The sequence below is a fragment of the Apium graveolens genome, chromosome 10 (assembly GCF_009905375.1).
Source record: "Apium graveolens cultivar Ventura chromosome 10, ASM990537v1, whole genome shotgun sequence".
In the NCBI taxonomy this organism is placed as follows: Eukaryota; Viridiplantae; Streptophyta; class Magnoliopsida; order Apiales; family Apiaceae; genus Apium; species Apium graveolens.
The window spans coordinates 190,516,590-190,532,143 of NC_133656.1; the positions used below are offsets into that span (position 1 = coordinate 190,516,590).

At 34.1% G+C, this 15,554-nt stretch overlaps 2 protein-coding genes across 3 annotated transcripts; one reads left to right on the top strand and one right to left on the bottom strand.

Moving 5' to 3' along the window:
- Positions 1 to 3,318: 3,318 nt before the first annotated feature.
- On the top strand, positions 3,319 to 7,271 carry LOC141693845 (uracil phosphoribosyltransferase-like). The gene is made up of 12 exons (XM_074499023.1): positions 3,319 to 3,512; positions 3,795 to 3,890; positions 4,454 to 4,532; positions 4,801 to 4,859; positions 5,006 to 5,083; positions 5,315 to 5,396; positions 5,613 to 5,661; positions 5,890 to 5,951; positions 6,255 to 6,322; positions 6,733 to 6,788; positions 6,865 to 6,912; positions 6,992 to 7,271. The coding sequence occupies exons 1-12, from the start codon at positions 3,393 to 3,395 to the stop codon at positions 7,041 to 7,043; spliced, it is 849 nt and encodes a 282-aa protein (XP_074355124.1). The 5' UTR covers positions 3,319 to 3,392; the 3' UTR covers positions 7,044 to 7,271.
- Positions 7,272 to 8,206: 935 nt separating this feature from the next.
- On the bottom strand, positions 8,207 to 12,671 carry LOC141692351 (PRA1 family protein A1-like). 2 transcript variants are annotated; one of them, XM_074497160.1, is made up of 8 exons: positions 12,305 to 12,671; positions 11,500 to 11,540; positions 11,329 to 11,407; positions 10,444 to 10,530; positions 10,282 to 10,370; positions 10,118 to 10,189; positions 9,892 to 10,014; positions 8,207 to 8,574 (listed from the first exon to the last, which is right to left on the bottom strand). In XM_074497160.1, the coding sequence occupies exons 1-7, from the start codon at positions 12,460 to 12,462 to the stop codon at positions 9,911 to 9,913; spliced, it is 630 nt and encodes a 209-aa protein (XP_074353261.1). In that variant the 5' UTR covers positions 12,463 to 12,671; the 3' UTR covers positions 8,207 to 8,574; positions 9,892 to 9,910. The 2 variants fall into 2 exon arrangements, with proteins under 2 accessions (XP_074353261.1, XP_074353260.1); XM_074497159.1 differs by having other exon boundaries at positions 8,207 to 8,578; positions 12,305 to 12,670.
- Positions 12,672 to 15,554: the final 2,883 nt, after the last annotated feature.

Consider the following 15,554-nt stretch of genomic DNA (forward strand, 5'->3'; position numbering starts at 1 on the left):
GATTAATTCTTTTAAGGAATCTGGTGGATATATTTATTTAGTCGTGCATACACGATACGTTACATTTGAACGAACTGACATCCTCTTGATATCTTGCTACCCAGCCTAGCTACCTTCCTTACAAACTGTTGGAAAATGTGGGTATTGAGCCCCACATTGTCAAGTCATTTTGAACCATTTTTGAGTGGGTGATACTTGGAACATGTTCTCCTCCGTGAGAGTTTTTTGAGACACTTTGAAACACTCAAAATGATTAAGGGATGAATGAGTTGTGATCATCTAAAGTTAGTCCTTTTAAGGTGGAAATGTTGTAAATAAACTTGTATCCCACATTAATTCAATTACGGATTTGATTTATTAATCGACAATTAATTAACGCGTTTAATTAATTGTAAAGAGTAGCGCACAAATCATCCAGAGTCTGTATATAATATTGTTATAGGGATTAGGATAAATCATCCCATACGATACCACACAGTCGTCTCTAAACACAAATCCTATCCTTCTCTCTGTGCTCGTGATAGTTTCTTACTCTTTTCTAGCTCGCCGAAAGTGCTGTTAGTATAACAACACCGTCTTCTCCTTTTATCTTGCAAGGTTGTCGGCTCACACATACGGTGAGAGGCGAAATAACTTTAAGGAGACAGTTCCTTTCAACTGGATTCGAGAACTCTCTCATATCCTTATCTCTTTTATTTATTTTCTATTTTTCACAGTTATACTCGCGCACTATTATTCGCACACACTATTCTATTTTAATTACATGTATTAATTACAGATTGTATCAACACAAACAACCTTTTTTCCAGAAGGGATGAGGCAAGGGCTCGGGTGGACACGTTACTCTAAGCAATATGTGACGCTGTCTCACCGTTGAAGATTTTATAAAATAAAATTATGATCTGCACATTGAAAAATATGAGAATGATATAGAGCTCTTTCAAAATTGACTGAAATTTATCATATAGCGGTAAATTTATTGTATAGCTGTAAGCCTGTAAATAGTAAAATGATGCACCAGGGCTTTAAAATCAGTTAGTTTTGGTAATGCAAACAAACTTACCAAAAAAAATGCAAACAAGTTCAAAAGCTGAAATGAAAATGATTAAGACCTGATAAGATGGTTTACCATCCAACATATATGTGATCAGCCGCTTACTGCCTAGTTTACACTTACCAAATCAGTGTATATTCTACATCTTTATTCAACAAACAACTATACTAAATTCATAAATAAATGTATATATTATTAATGGTAGACTTAGCAAACAAGAAAAGGGTGTCCCGGAATTACTTGAAGAATATTTTGTGTGTATATATTGCATAATAAGATGTTCGTTCATGTCAAAAACGATTGTTGTCAAACTATATATTCACGAAGATTCACGCTCACAGAGAAAATTTTAAAATCAAAAAAATTAAGCATGAGTAGAGTGATGTGCCTACTGTATTTGTATCAATTTTCGATGATTAACCATTTTACAAATTTTTTTATGATCCAAGAAATTTTTTTAATAAAATATTCGAGATTTACACGCACCATAACTAATTTGGAGAAGGCTTGTTACAGCCGTAGCTTGTGGACAACGACCCTGCATACTATATGCCTAGGATACATCAAAGAGATAATTGTTAATTAGAAGCAAAAACAAAAGAAAGAAATTGAATTTAGTGAGATATGCAAGAGTTTAGCTGGACCAATCCTAAATAAGTAATCTTTTTCAAGGTCTTCGTGCAAGTATTATATTGCGTAGGAGAAATAGATTTAATTTTCTTGACTTCGACTCTATTACACCTTCCCTTCTACTCTCATTTTAACCACTTCTTCTCCTTATATAGTCTTGTAATTCCTTTTTCAATTCTAGCAAACAAACAATAATGGAAGGTTTGATTCCATTTGTGTACAGGGCAATAGTGCAATATCGAAACGGTGGAGACATAGGGCTGTTTCTCACTGAATCACCTTCGGCTTCATACATGAGACTCCCCGGTGATTCAGGAAGGTTTCAAGTTCTCCAGTCCAATCACCGGGGAATTTCACCGTGTTCATCACCTTCCAACGCCACTAAACAGCCTGTCGTCGGGGTGCAGAAACAGAAGAACAGTCGTCCGGTTATTATGTGATCAAATTTGATGAAGAATGTGATTCTGGGCCTAGGAAATCCTAGGACAGATAATTATTTGTCAATTGTCCTCTATATATGTTTGGATGATATGAGCAGAATGGTAAATAACTATGTTACGACATCTTATTTATGATGTAATTTGAATAATGTAACGAGCTGTTGGATAACCAAAAGGACCACAGGCTCTGTCATGTGTTGTTTGTACTTAGCGTGGGAGATATGAAGCTTAATTATCAAGTTGTAAGTTGTGAATATTAATAATTGTCTTTCTAATGTGTGCCCAAAATCATACAATAAGCACTACTTAAGTTTGGTGCATTTTTATTGGTGGAGTTGTTGTAAATGTAGGGGGTTCATCAATATTTATGATTAAAGGACCAATCAAAATACATCAAACTCATGAGAGTTAGTGCTTATTGTGTGCTCTTGAGCACATATTAGAAAACCCGTATTAAGAAAGCTTTGTGTGGTATATACGGATGGTTGATTGCGAGCAAAGTTTGTTTTAAGTCCATTGTTTAAATTCAAGTCTAAATTTGGGAGCAAAGTTTGTGTTAAATAATAGTCCAATGTCTGTTAAATTTAGTTCTACTTGCACTCAACTATTCTATTTCTAGCATATCCGCACATTTTACCATCTCTTTACACAGATTAACTCATCTAACACATCTGCAGTTCTGCTAAAAAGGTCTATAACTTTTTAACTTCAACAACTCTACTAGGAAATCTGAGATGGCAGGTATAAAATCCGGTATTATTGAATTAACAGATTGGTTATGTTTTTCGACTAAGCACTACTACAGGAAACATGGCCACTTACAATGGATTTTAATCCGGTACATGTGACTTAAAAACAAAACAGGATCATAAATAAGTTACCAAGTGTTAGCTTAATAATGAGTTTTTGTAGTATGTGATCTAAATTTATGAAATTAGTGTTTAATATATGGCCGATTTTTAAAAAATTGTTGATAAATTGATCAATAATATTTGACCGATACGATTTATAGCCTATAATTATTGATAAATTATTCGAATAGTCAAAAATCATCTATTAATCATAATCAATAACTCAACCGATTAGTTTCAATCTACAAAATTTCCGATCGGAAATATTACTTATAAATTATATTAATTATTATTACTTATTTATTTAATATAAAATCAACACAAGCAACATAAATAGTAGCAAGGGCCAAGGGGAATAACAAATAAGTGTAAATGCTATCCAATCTCATAAGAATAAAAAATCAAGGCTGAATAAAAATGGGCTGCCGAATAAACTCACCGGTCGGTGGATATCCTTCCGGCCAGCCCCTTTTCGCCGGAATTCATCACCGCCTCACACCCACCTTCCCCACCCTCAACCATTCTCATTTCAGCAAGGTATATCTAAATCTTTTCAAATCTTGAAATATATTTATATATTTTCTTGTAAGTATATATTTATTATTTTTAAATTATGTGTATATAAGTATTGTATGTGATTGTGTTTTTAAAATTTTGGTTTGTTATATATGATAATGGTAGTAGTAGATATTTATTGATATGTACATGTTTAATTTAGGCCTTGTTTCGGATAGGTGATAAGTAACTTATAAGTTAAAAAATGCATGTATTTTTGACTTATGAGCAAGTTATAAGTTGATTTGGTTAATGTGATTGTAGAAGCTGTGCAATAATGGTAGAAGGAATTGTAGATATTTGTCTATAAATGCGCAAACCACAACGGAGCAAATGCCCGTGACTGAAGGTAGAATGCTGGTGAGTGTTTGCTAACTTGAATTTTTTAGTTTCATGTTTAAAATTATGGTATAAAAATGGTATAAAATGATGCACTTTTAGGTAGGGGATGGCAATATTTAGCACTGAATCGAGAATTAGCTCGGACAATACAAGACGAAGTTTTAAAATTCTGTTTATGATTTGATATGATTAGTTTATTAAAGGTCTATACTTTATTCCTTTATTAGGGTTTGCAATATTTAGCACTGACTAGAAATCAGCTCGGAGCCTCGGACGTAGATAAAGTTTAAAAACTTAGTAAAAATGATGCACTTTTAGGTAGGGATGGCAATATCTAGCACTAATTTCACTTGAGAATCAGCTTGGACATTAATACAAGACAAAGTTAATTTAGTATATGGTTTGATATGATTAGTTTATTAAAGGTATATTCCTTTAAGCACATTTTTTATTGAATTATATTGAATTTAGAATGCGACAAAATTGACATTATTGAATGAGCGCGACCTAAAAATGGAATAGCGAATCCTAATTTATTGGGGAAATTGTGTAACTATATTTAATTTATACTTTTACTGCAGGTGTTTGTTCCTCCACACGCGTTAATCAAACATTGGGTTTCGATTCTTAGAAATGAGCAGACTCCTAGCCCTGTATTCAGTAAGTTGACATCGGGGAAAAGAAAAGAAGCAGTGACTTTTGTTTCAGTTTTATAATAATAGTAATTGATAGAGGCTATAAATTCAGGTCGAATGCGTATATTTCCTTTATTTTGTTCAATTTGTATGTGTTTAGTACTTATGTAGCTCAAGTTTTGGTTTTTCAGAGAAGACCTGGTGAAAAAATCGTAGGATTGTAGCAGTCTTTTGACCAAAAGTTGTGAGTTTTATGATTAACGTATTGTAACTACGTGCCCTTTTGACTTTAGGGAGTGCTATGGGCGAGTTAGGCCGACTTCTAATCTATGAAGCATCGAGGGATTGGCTGGTAACCTGTTGCATATGGATATATACTCTTATCATTCGGTTGATGTTTTTAGTTTCTTATTAATACTACTTTCTTACGAAGATCTGCCTTTTAGTGCATTTCCAGTTTAGTGCTTTCTAATTAAGTTATGGTCTTTTATCTGCCAGCCTACTGTAACAGGGGAGATTCAGTCACCAATGGGTATAGCCTCAGTAGAATTTGTAGATCCAAGGGAACCTGTCGCGGTTAGTATTCGAATATTTGGCTTACAGTTTCTTATAATATTGACACGGGGTTCTGTGCACTATAAACGTTGTTCACTATATATTATGGCTTAACATTTTGCCTAAATGTGTATGTGTGTTGTCCTTGATTTACTAGCTTCATGCTTCTTCTTCTACGAGATATGCTTCTTCTTCTACAATATATTAGTAATCACTTTGTGTAGCACTCTACTAATTAATTTTGTTTTCCAGATTGTTCCCATCTTGAGAGCTGGTCTTGCTCTTGCAGAACATGCATCATCTATCTTGCCTGCAACAAAGACATACCACTTAGGTAAGAAATGGTTCTTTTGTCTCCTGAACATCTTCAAATTTATCTTCGTATTAAGCCTAATGGAGGAAACTTTTATACGAATCTGTGTACTAGAAATTCAATTATGGGCATCAACTTGTTTCGGCACAACTATCTATTCCAATGTGTATATTTCAATATCATGTCATATAATGGTAAGCAATTAGTTTTTGATTGTATTTTTTGCTATGAAATAAGGGATGAGCAGAGATGAGGAAACGCTTCAACCGTATTTGTATTTGAACAAGTAAGGTCTTCCGTACTGTTTTTTTTATTCATGTATGATTTTCATTGTTACCAAATGCTTTTATCTTGTTTCTTTTATTACAGCGGAATATTCTAATCTGGTCTGAAGACTGCATACTGTGTTTTAATTCTATAAATTAAATGCATGTGCATAAATTGCTATATGTGTGCGCGCCCGGATGTATTGTTGACTTTATATTTGCTTATCTTCCTTACTTCCCGTCTGCAGGCTGCCTGAAAAATTTACTGACGAGTCTCGTGTAATTATTTTGGACCCTATGCTAGCAACAGGTATTTTTCATATTACTTCTGCTAGAATTGATTGGCATTTTCTATTCCCAATCCAAAACTGTTCAGTTTACAACTAAAAAATATTAATCATTTGAAAGATTCGACATTCCAATGGTGTTGTGTCCCATATTAAGTCATTTTGACACAAGTTTGGCGTATGAAAGCATAGACTCGAAGTAACAGAGGACTTTCCCAAGACTTCACCAAAGAATTGTTGTTTGTATCTCTAGAGCTATTTAGATTTAAGATAAACTTTATGTGACTTAGCCATGTTTGTTGTAATACTTTCTATATGAATTGTAGGAGGTACAATAGTTGCAGCTCTTGATATTATAAAGAAGCTTGGAGTTGAGAATAGTCAAATCAAAGTGGTAAGTAGACAAGTAACTCTTTGATGTATATTAAAATCATCATCATACACTTTCTGTTAGAACTTGCATGAGTAGAGATTATCTCAATGCCACACTGGTTAATGATAGAGCTAGGTGCTTATTACTTGCATTTTGCAGCTTTCTATATGTTTATCTGTAAAATGTGGTGTTACCCCTGGAAAATCCAATATTTAATAAAACTCGACTTGAATAAGTAACTTGGTTCACATTTGTGTATCCATTTTGGAAGTAGATAGAATGAAGCTTTAATTACTCATATATTTTAGGCAGGATTTCTAGTAGATCTTGTACTGAAAAGGCACTTCTTGCTATTAGAGTATATCAAGATGCTAATAGAATGTCCAACTTTTTGTGTAATTGGCTCACTAATTTAACAAACTGCCCTTTAGGTGTGTGCTGTTGCTGCTCCTCCAGCCCTCAGGAAGCTTAGCGAGAACTTCCAAGGGTAATGTACTTATATATTCTATAGTTTGTAATAATTCCCCATAGCAATTAATCCTATTAATGTTTGTCATTTACAGGATTCATGTATACGCTGGTATCATAGATCCAGATGTAAATGAGAAAGGGTAATTAGTCTGTTAATTTATTAATGGATTAAATGATTAGTAAGATTTTAAAGAAGACTAATATTTGCACTTTTTTCAGGTTTATAATTCCCGGATTCGGAGATGCTGGAGACCGTAGCTTTGGTACATAAAATAACTCGATCGTGCCTTCGGTGATTTATTACTCTCAGTTCGGCCCAAATTTTTATCAATGAGAATCAGAAATAGAAAAGGTGTACTATAAATTCTTCTAAATTTGTAGGGTTGTAGATAGTACCATATAAAAACAATGACATTGTTTTGATCCTGAGTACAACTTGTATTAACAATAGACTTGGAATATATTAAATAGTGAGTAAAAAGTAAAAACATTAAATATACACTTTAAGTATTGTTGTATGGTATATAGCATCCATGATAAAAGTTATCTTGTTCCGTAAAATATGAGGTTAATTTTCAGTTTAATAGAGTTTAAATTGTGAGTGTGATAGCTAGCCCTCCCTTCTGCATCTAACTTCCTCCACAGAAGCCAGACCGATATCAATGAAGGTTGCTGCCTGATTTTTGCTAAACATTCCTTGCATTATTTGATCAGCTGAATCCTCTATCCACAGATCTTCTCTATTCAAAATTTCACTCTTTATCCCCTTGAACTCGCCAATTTAAGTTCTACTTTCTGCACGTCACTATAACGATCCCGCAACTGTATGTGTCTACTTTTGCAATGCTCAAAGAAATATTCAACATTTGACGGTTTCCCCCCAAATCTGGACATTTTTCAGCCCAAAATATTATAATTCTCAGTTAACTACCTCAAAATAACTGTAATTTTTTCATCTGCTAAAAACACATTCTCAGTTTAGTTCAGTTCTGGGCCAATACAAGTTTGATGTCAGGTCCCCCGCCATGTACACCGATCTCGAAACATGATCACGGTTCAAACTTAAACTAATCCCTTGCCTTTCCATAGGGTTACAAAAGAACAAAGATTAACCGGAACATCAAAAACTTTATGAACAAACTTAGGGTGATTATGAGAAATTATTTGACGAAAAATTTATCACGAGTAGGGGATTAAAAGAATGTGTTCTACATTTTCTGTGATAGATTTTCAGAAATATAAACAAACGATTCCTGTGAAGTCTGCAACACATGGCAGAAGTAATTTCTTTTTAAAACCAAGGTTAATAATTCAAGAAACAAAAACTAGGCTGATTCCAATCTTTGTTCATTCCTTTTTTAAAATAAGTTTGGCATGACCCAGCAATTCTAGGTTATTAATCAAGACCATCTTCCTATCTCTAAGGATTCCAACAGTTCAAACTTTTATGAGTCTATATAAACTTTATAGCATGAGAATCATGTCTTCTCATACACGAGCAACTGAACTAATAGCACCAAACTGTTTCATATGCTATGTATTGACAAGACTGGCACTAGCACATACAAAGAACTTCTATGCAGGAGTGTACTACAAGAAGAGTCCGGAGAAACTGCTACTGCACATCCACTGCAGCCCAAAAATTCATCTAATATTAAATGTAATTGAAAAGACTATGTTCTAGTGCAATTTAATTCAAGAAGGCTAACATCTGCATCCTGCTGGCAGATTGTTACTCCAGAATTTAACATCCAGGCAAGCATAGTATTCACTTGAGCATTGACAGCAGCCACAGTCCCTCACTACCTTCACAACACAGGATATTCAGATCAGACAGGCATCAACAATATTTAAACATGATTAAATATTACAAAAGAAAACAACAACGTTCAACTTTTATTAATCCAGACTCCATATGCTCCAGAGTCCGGCCAATTAAAGAGGCAGACATTTAGTTGCTATTGTAGCATGGTATAATAAGGGCCCGTAAGATCAACAGCTCAACCCTATCATCCGGCTATCCCTCGTTCGCAAATTTAAGCTAATATGATGCAGTCAGTTATAAAATTGTCAATACTTTTCTCCTGGGGTAAGCTTTTCAACAATGTCACTTCACAAGAAGGCATGCACAATTGATAAATTAAAAATATTGCTATTTTAGAAAGATTCTCCAGCTGATTTTAAATATATAATATCGCATGCTAACAATTTGCTCAAAGTTTGAGATAGATCATGGTTTGTGGCTTACACAACTACAGATAGCAAAACAATAAATTAAAGATCCCCTCAGAAGGTTTAAAATAATTTTTCAGTATCTACCAGAGAGCATAATCGGATATTCCCCAGTTTCCTTTCTTGAAAGTGTCTTATACTGTTGACCATAATTTCACAACAAGCTTGAGTCAAAAAAAATAATTTCACAACATGCTTGAGTCAAAAAATAATAATTTCACAACATGCTACAGTACTACTCGGTCCGACCTCCAACTGCCAAATGGGGTAACGACAAACCAAAGAAAAAAAATTCCGGTATACAATAAGAGACAGCTAATAAGAAGGGTGTCTACCCTCACGTCACTGCAGATGACACATTAAAATAACAGCCATCGCTTCCTATAGGTACATTATGGCCCCAGTCCCCACTAATAACTTGCTTCCCAGTTTATGGAGTATTGGTTAGTTTAAGATCTTTTTAGAGACTATACTCCGCTTAAATGTGTTGATCAATAGCAGAATGCTCTATGTTAATGGTACAGACTACAGAGATGACAAACCTGACAACTCCATCAGGCACAAATACTGCACTATGTAAAAAATTCTAGTGATTTGCATTATACGTACGTGTTGCACTTGCACCTTATTGGTTAGAGTAAGCATTTAAAGTAAAACACTTGTCCAAAAGCTCAAAAAAACAAATTAGTGGCATGGTGATTTTATTATAAAAGGATAGCATGCATACAGATCGACAGCAATTTTTCTAAGACACTGCAAGTAATAAATGAAAGCATATCTACAGTCTACATATGTCACATTGTTTTAATCCCAAATATTCCTAGGTTCCAAGTAAAGAAATTTTGACAAACATATCAATGATACAAACAAATATTAGGGATACTTACTGCATTAGCATCCATCAAGTTATATATCACTATAATTGCGCCAAACTGCCCGGAACTCTTCACGAAATGTGTTCAAACGAGCTTTAAGATTTGGTGTCCTAAAACTTGCATGGATCACAGTGGCTGTCGGACAAAGAGAGGGATAGGTTAGCAAAAGAGAAACAATCACAGAAATATGAAGAAAAAGATGTTAAGAAAAAAAATAGAACGGGGCCTGCAATTATACCTAGTAGGCCAATGAGAAAAGCCCATAGAACAGTTAAAAGGCCGCAGGACACAAACCAAAGCATAAAACTGGCTGTATAAAAAAAATAAGAATAAGTTAGCTATACGATGTCTAAATTATCTGATACGGAAAGGCTGTATAAAATGGTTAAAAGTCGAGCATACCAGCAGAGAACGCAGAGACAAAAACTGGACGAGGTCGTCCACAAATATATATTGCTCTTTTTGCGGAAGGTCGACCTCGAATAACAGGTCTGAAAATTACCACAAATCATGTAAGGATCATAATTAAATGCTTTCGAGATACTGAAAAAGATCTTGACTTACGTGAGTGGAGGCCTCATTTTTGCAGCTAAATGTGGAGAAAATCGCCTCACAGTTCTAGTTACCTTTTCACTAAAAGTGCCTGCAAAGCTGTAAGACCAGGCTTTAGAAAGAGCGATGTGAAGATAGTAATAAAAAAAGTTTTAGACAACATTAATTTCGGACATCAGGTCATAGCTAGTTATGCACAAAAAAATGCAAAGTTCTAAATATCACTAGGCGGGTCTCTATGTGGTCAAGGTACCTTCTAAGGATTAACTGAACAATCAATGAGTTTGCTTTTTACATAATTTTTTAATCATTCGTGCAATTTTCCAATTTCATCCCTGCATGTTTCCTTTTCTTATTCCATGTTCATATATACACATTATTTTTCTTTACTAATTTTCTCATATAGTTTTCCCAAAAAACGCCTCATAAACTCAACATTACATTAGCGAATTCTGTCTCCGCCTCGACACAGATTATTTGGCCGCTTAGGAAGATCTTCAAAACACTGAAAATGCCACTCAAATGAAATCCAAATTAATTCTCCTTCTTTCGTCCACCACATGCCATAAAATACCCATTCCAAATTAATAATAAGAATTTTACTTCTAAAGAACTACACACCTAGAACACCTCTTCTATACGAAATATAATTTCACTTCTAAAGAACTGGTTGCCTATATAACATTCCAGCCACATCCTGGAAAATTCCAAATCTATCTGGCAAGAAACACACCACTACAAATTTTCAAAACTGTCGACCCAAGACTTTACATACTACATAGAGCTTTAAGTGTTTGAACCATGCTTCTCAACATATCTTATACTTTGCTAAAGGATTGTTAACTGATAAACATCGTAACTTTAACAGCGAAATACAACAGGGGCAGCACATCACACCTATCATTCAACAAGGCAATAGTCAAAGAGGTTAATAGGGCAGCAAGAATAGCAACCGGCCTCCTGAGAAATCCCATACCTATAATAAACAATCAAAAATTACATATATCACAATCATTAGAAGGTAAAAGGAAAACTAAAATTCCCGACAGCAAAAAAATAAGTACTTACCAAGAATCAGCACAACCATGATAAAATAATTGGTCCTATAGCTGAAATAACACAGAAAAGCAAAAGATTTATCATTTCTATATCTACAATTCATTCACTAATGGCCCATTAAAAAGAACATATACCATAGAAACAAAAGAATTTAACAATCAAGAATCACTATTCACTAGTCCATAAATAGTCAAGAACTGTTATACTTAAACACAGACAAAGGTTTTCACAATAATCAAGAAACTCCCATATACAAACATCTATTATTCAATCACCTACCTAGCCCATAAAAATTCAAGAATAGCAATACACTGTAAACAAGAGAAGACTTTAGCAATCCACAATCACTTCTATTCACTAGTCCAAAGAAGAAATTCAAGACCATTATGTGCCATACAGAAGCAAATATTTTTACAATAACAAGAAACCTTTTATCTACTGCCCATCAAAATTCATGAATCAACATAAATCATACCCAAGAAAAGATTTTCACATCAATCAAGAAACCCTTATATACACAATTCAGCCACCTATAGTCCATAGAAAATCAGGAACCGTATACACAAGAAAAGATGTTTACAAAAATCAAGAATCTTCTTGTAAGTTCACCTATAGTACATATAAATTCAAGAACCAATAATAATCATACCCAAGAAAATATTTTTACAACAATCAAGAAAACCATATTCATAAATCTCTCTCTCTCTCCCTCCTCTCCCTCTCTCCCCCATCTCTCTCTCTCCATCTCTCTCCTCCTCTCTCTCTCTCTCTGAAAATTAAAAACAAGAAAAAGGGTTAATTTAGGGGAACATACTAATAGAGATTACACTTGAGACGACTGGACCACTTAGCATAAGATCTTGGAATTGTGAATCTTGAGAAAAACTCATTGATGGGTCGAGGTGGTGATGACCAATCCACTTCTCGCAAGGCTTCAATCAGATCTTCTCCACTCACGTTTCCCCAATCCATTTTGATGCAAACAATATTATGATCTAACTACAAATACCCAAGATTTTATATGTATTTTATTTGTATCTATCTCTGTGTAAAGACCCAACAAGATGGTGTAATGAAGAGAAGTGAAAGAGGGTGTTTATCTATCTGGGTTTGCACAAAGCAACCAAGATATGTTGTGTGTATTTGCTGCTTCAGGTAACTTAATAATATAGTTTTTGATGTCATACAAAATTTCTTATGCTATCAAATGGGATACAGAATATTAGATTGTTAAATACGGTTATATAATATAATAAGGTTCACAGCACAGGTGGTGTTGGACAATCCACTGGTATGGCTGTAGTATTATTTAGATTAGTTTATATTGACTAATAAATAATGCTAGTATACTTTGTGTATATTGAACATGATCAAATTTAGAATTGTTCTATGTTATTATTAATGCTTAGGTTCTTAATCCGGAAATAGTAATTGACACGTGTATATTATTTACATGCTTTGATTTATATATGAAATAATTCCTTTGAATTATATCATTATATTTTGGGTGATGGAATTATATACATGGTGGATATTATTTATTGAAGGAATCTATGTCCTGATAATATTCGGGTTAATGATGTCCCCTTGAAAGCTAAAAAAGATTTAATTATGTGAAACCCTGCAGGTGGAATTTATTCTGGCATAATTAAATAAAGGTTGAGTGGATGATCAAGGATAAAAGATATTAATTAAATAAATTATCAGTAATTTATTTAATTAATGGACATATGATATTTTAAACATGGGGAATTTAATAAGCAAATAATATTGGAACCGAATTAATTAAATTACGGTATTAGGAAAGATAGTGCAAATATTAATTCTTTAGTGGATTGAATTAATATTTAATTACATTGGGCTAGGCTCAAGATGTAATTAGAAGGCCCAACCTAATTATCCATGGTCCCTATTGTAGCCTATATATATTCTTATTCTCTTCTTGCTTGGCAATTGTGTGAAAACATATTGTAGCCACCAAGGAGCAAGAAGAGAGGATAACTTGAGAAGAAGGAGGCCACACTTCGCTCAAGGGAATTTGGGAATACAATAGAAGAGCGTGGAATCAACCATTAACAAGGTAATCTTCTTTTCGTAATCTTTATCGTAAAACGTAGTAACACCCCAAGTCCGTGGTTCCCAACAGTTACTACATATTCATGGGATTAAGTGGTAAATGAATTCGAAGAATTACGTCACGTGTAAGTAGGGTTGAGCAAAAGTTTCAATAAACGTCCAAACCAACTGTTTCAAATCATCCAAACCGAAATTTTATGGTTTTGTAACGGTTTGGATAGGTTATAATTTCGTTTTTTCAAAACCCAAAAAATAACGGTTTGCTTTGGTTTAGATTTGAATTTTATACCGCCCATTATACATAAACCACCCGAATATATTAAAATATATTATACGCCCCCAGCTGGGGCTGCTGGGGCTGCTGGAGGCGTCGGGGCGCGCTTGGGGCAGATTTTTTTTGAGAGCTGGATTTTTTTTCAAGGGCCATAATAGTGGAAAATTTATTTTAATTTTTTCCATTAAATTTTAATTATTGCTTTAATTTATTGATTATGTGTGTCATTAATTATGTGTGTAATTCTTTTAAAATTGCATGTTTAACTTAATTAGGACGACATGGACATAAAATTTATTTATTGCTTTAATTAAATGTTATATGTTGTTAAAATTATGTGTGTATTTTGAATGCATGATTAGACATAATTATAACAACATAGGGCCCCATTTAATTTTAAAATTCCTCAATTTTAATAAAAAAAATTCTAAGTGGGAGAGGGAATTAATATGAAATTAAATCCCATGGTCTCCATTATTGGTTGTAGGTAATTTAACATAAAGACGAATATAAATTATATACGTCACCCATCTTGGCATGTAATTTATGGTGTCTAAAATGTTATAGAAATTACTAGAACAAACTTCTTAAATTAATAAATTTTAAAAGGAATAAATACGGATTTTCTTTATTTCTGATTTGGGGCGATTTTGTCAAAAACGGGTTCATCGAACTTGTAAGGCTGTGGGTTTTAAGCGAGACCGATGTGACTCCTCCACTACCTGGTAATCAAACCATTGATGAATATTGAATTGAAGTATTCTATTCAAGGCAAAATTACGAATATTGGAAGGTATACACGCCACCCATCGTGGCGTACCAAGTTCCATAGATTTCGAATAATTTAAGATTTGATGATGGTATACACTTAGCTATGAAAAATAATATAGTCCACCCCAACGTGGCATATTTTTTAGTAATAGGACCGAAGTAACATTTAAACAAAATTAGGTGGTATACATGTCACACATCGTGGCGTACCAGAAACTTATGGTGTTTAGATGTTAGTGCATTTAATTTTAAATAATTGTTAGAGGAATCAATAGCTCTTAATAATTAATGCACCCTTATTTATGTGATGTTTTTATGCATGATTCTCAGGATAAAATGGGCTTTAATCCACTATTCACCATACTTAAGGATAACAAACTTACCGGACCTAACTATATTGAATGGAAACGAAATTTGGACATTGTGTTGACTGCTGAGGAGTACAAGTTTTGCACTTATGAACCCAAGCCTGAACAGCCTGCTGCTGATGCTCCTGAAGATGAGAAAGAGTATTATAAACGGTGGATTAAGGCTGATGAGATGTCGCGATGTTACATTCTGGCAGCAATGTCGGGTGTTTTGCAACATCAGCATCAGTCTATGGCCACTGCTTCAGATATGCTCTTTAATCTCAAGGAACTTTTTAAAGATCAGAATAGGGCTGCTAGGCAAGTAGCCATGAAGGCTTTAATGAACACTCAGATGGCTGAAGGCACACCTGTAAGGGATCATGTTCTCAAGATGATGTCGCATCTGAATGAGATAGAGATCCTTGGTGCTGAACTTGACGGGAAAACCCAGATTGACATTATCCTTATGAGCTTGTCCAAGAGTTTTGAGCAGTTCTGCTTGAATTACAACATGAACAAGAGGCAGTATAGTCTCGCGGAACTGCTGACAGAACTTCAGGCAGCTGAAGGATTATTTCGGCAGAGTGTTCAAA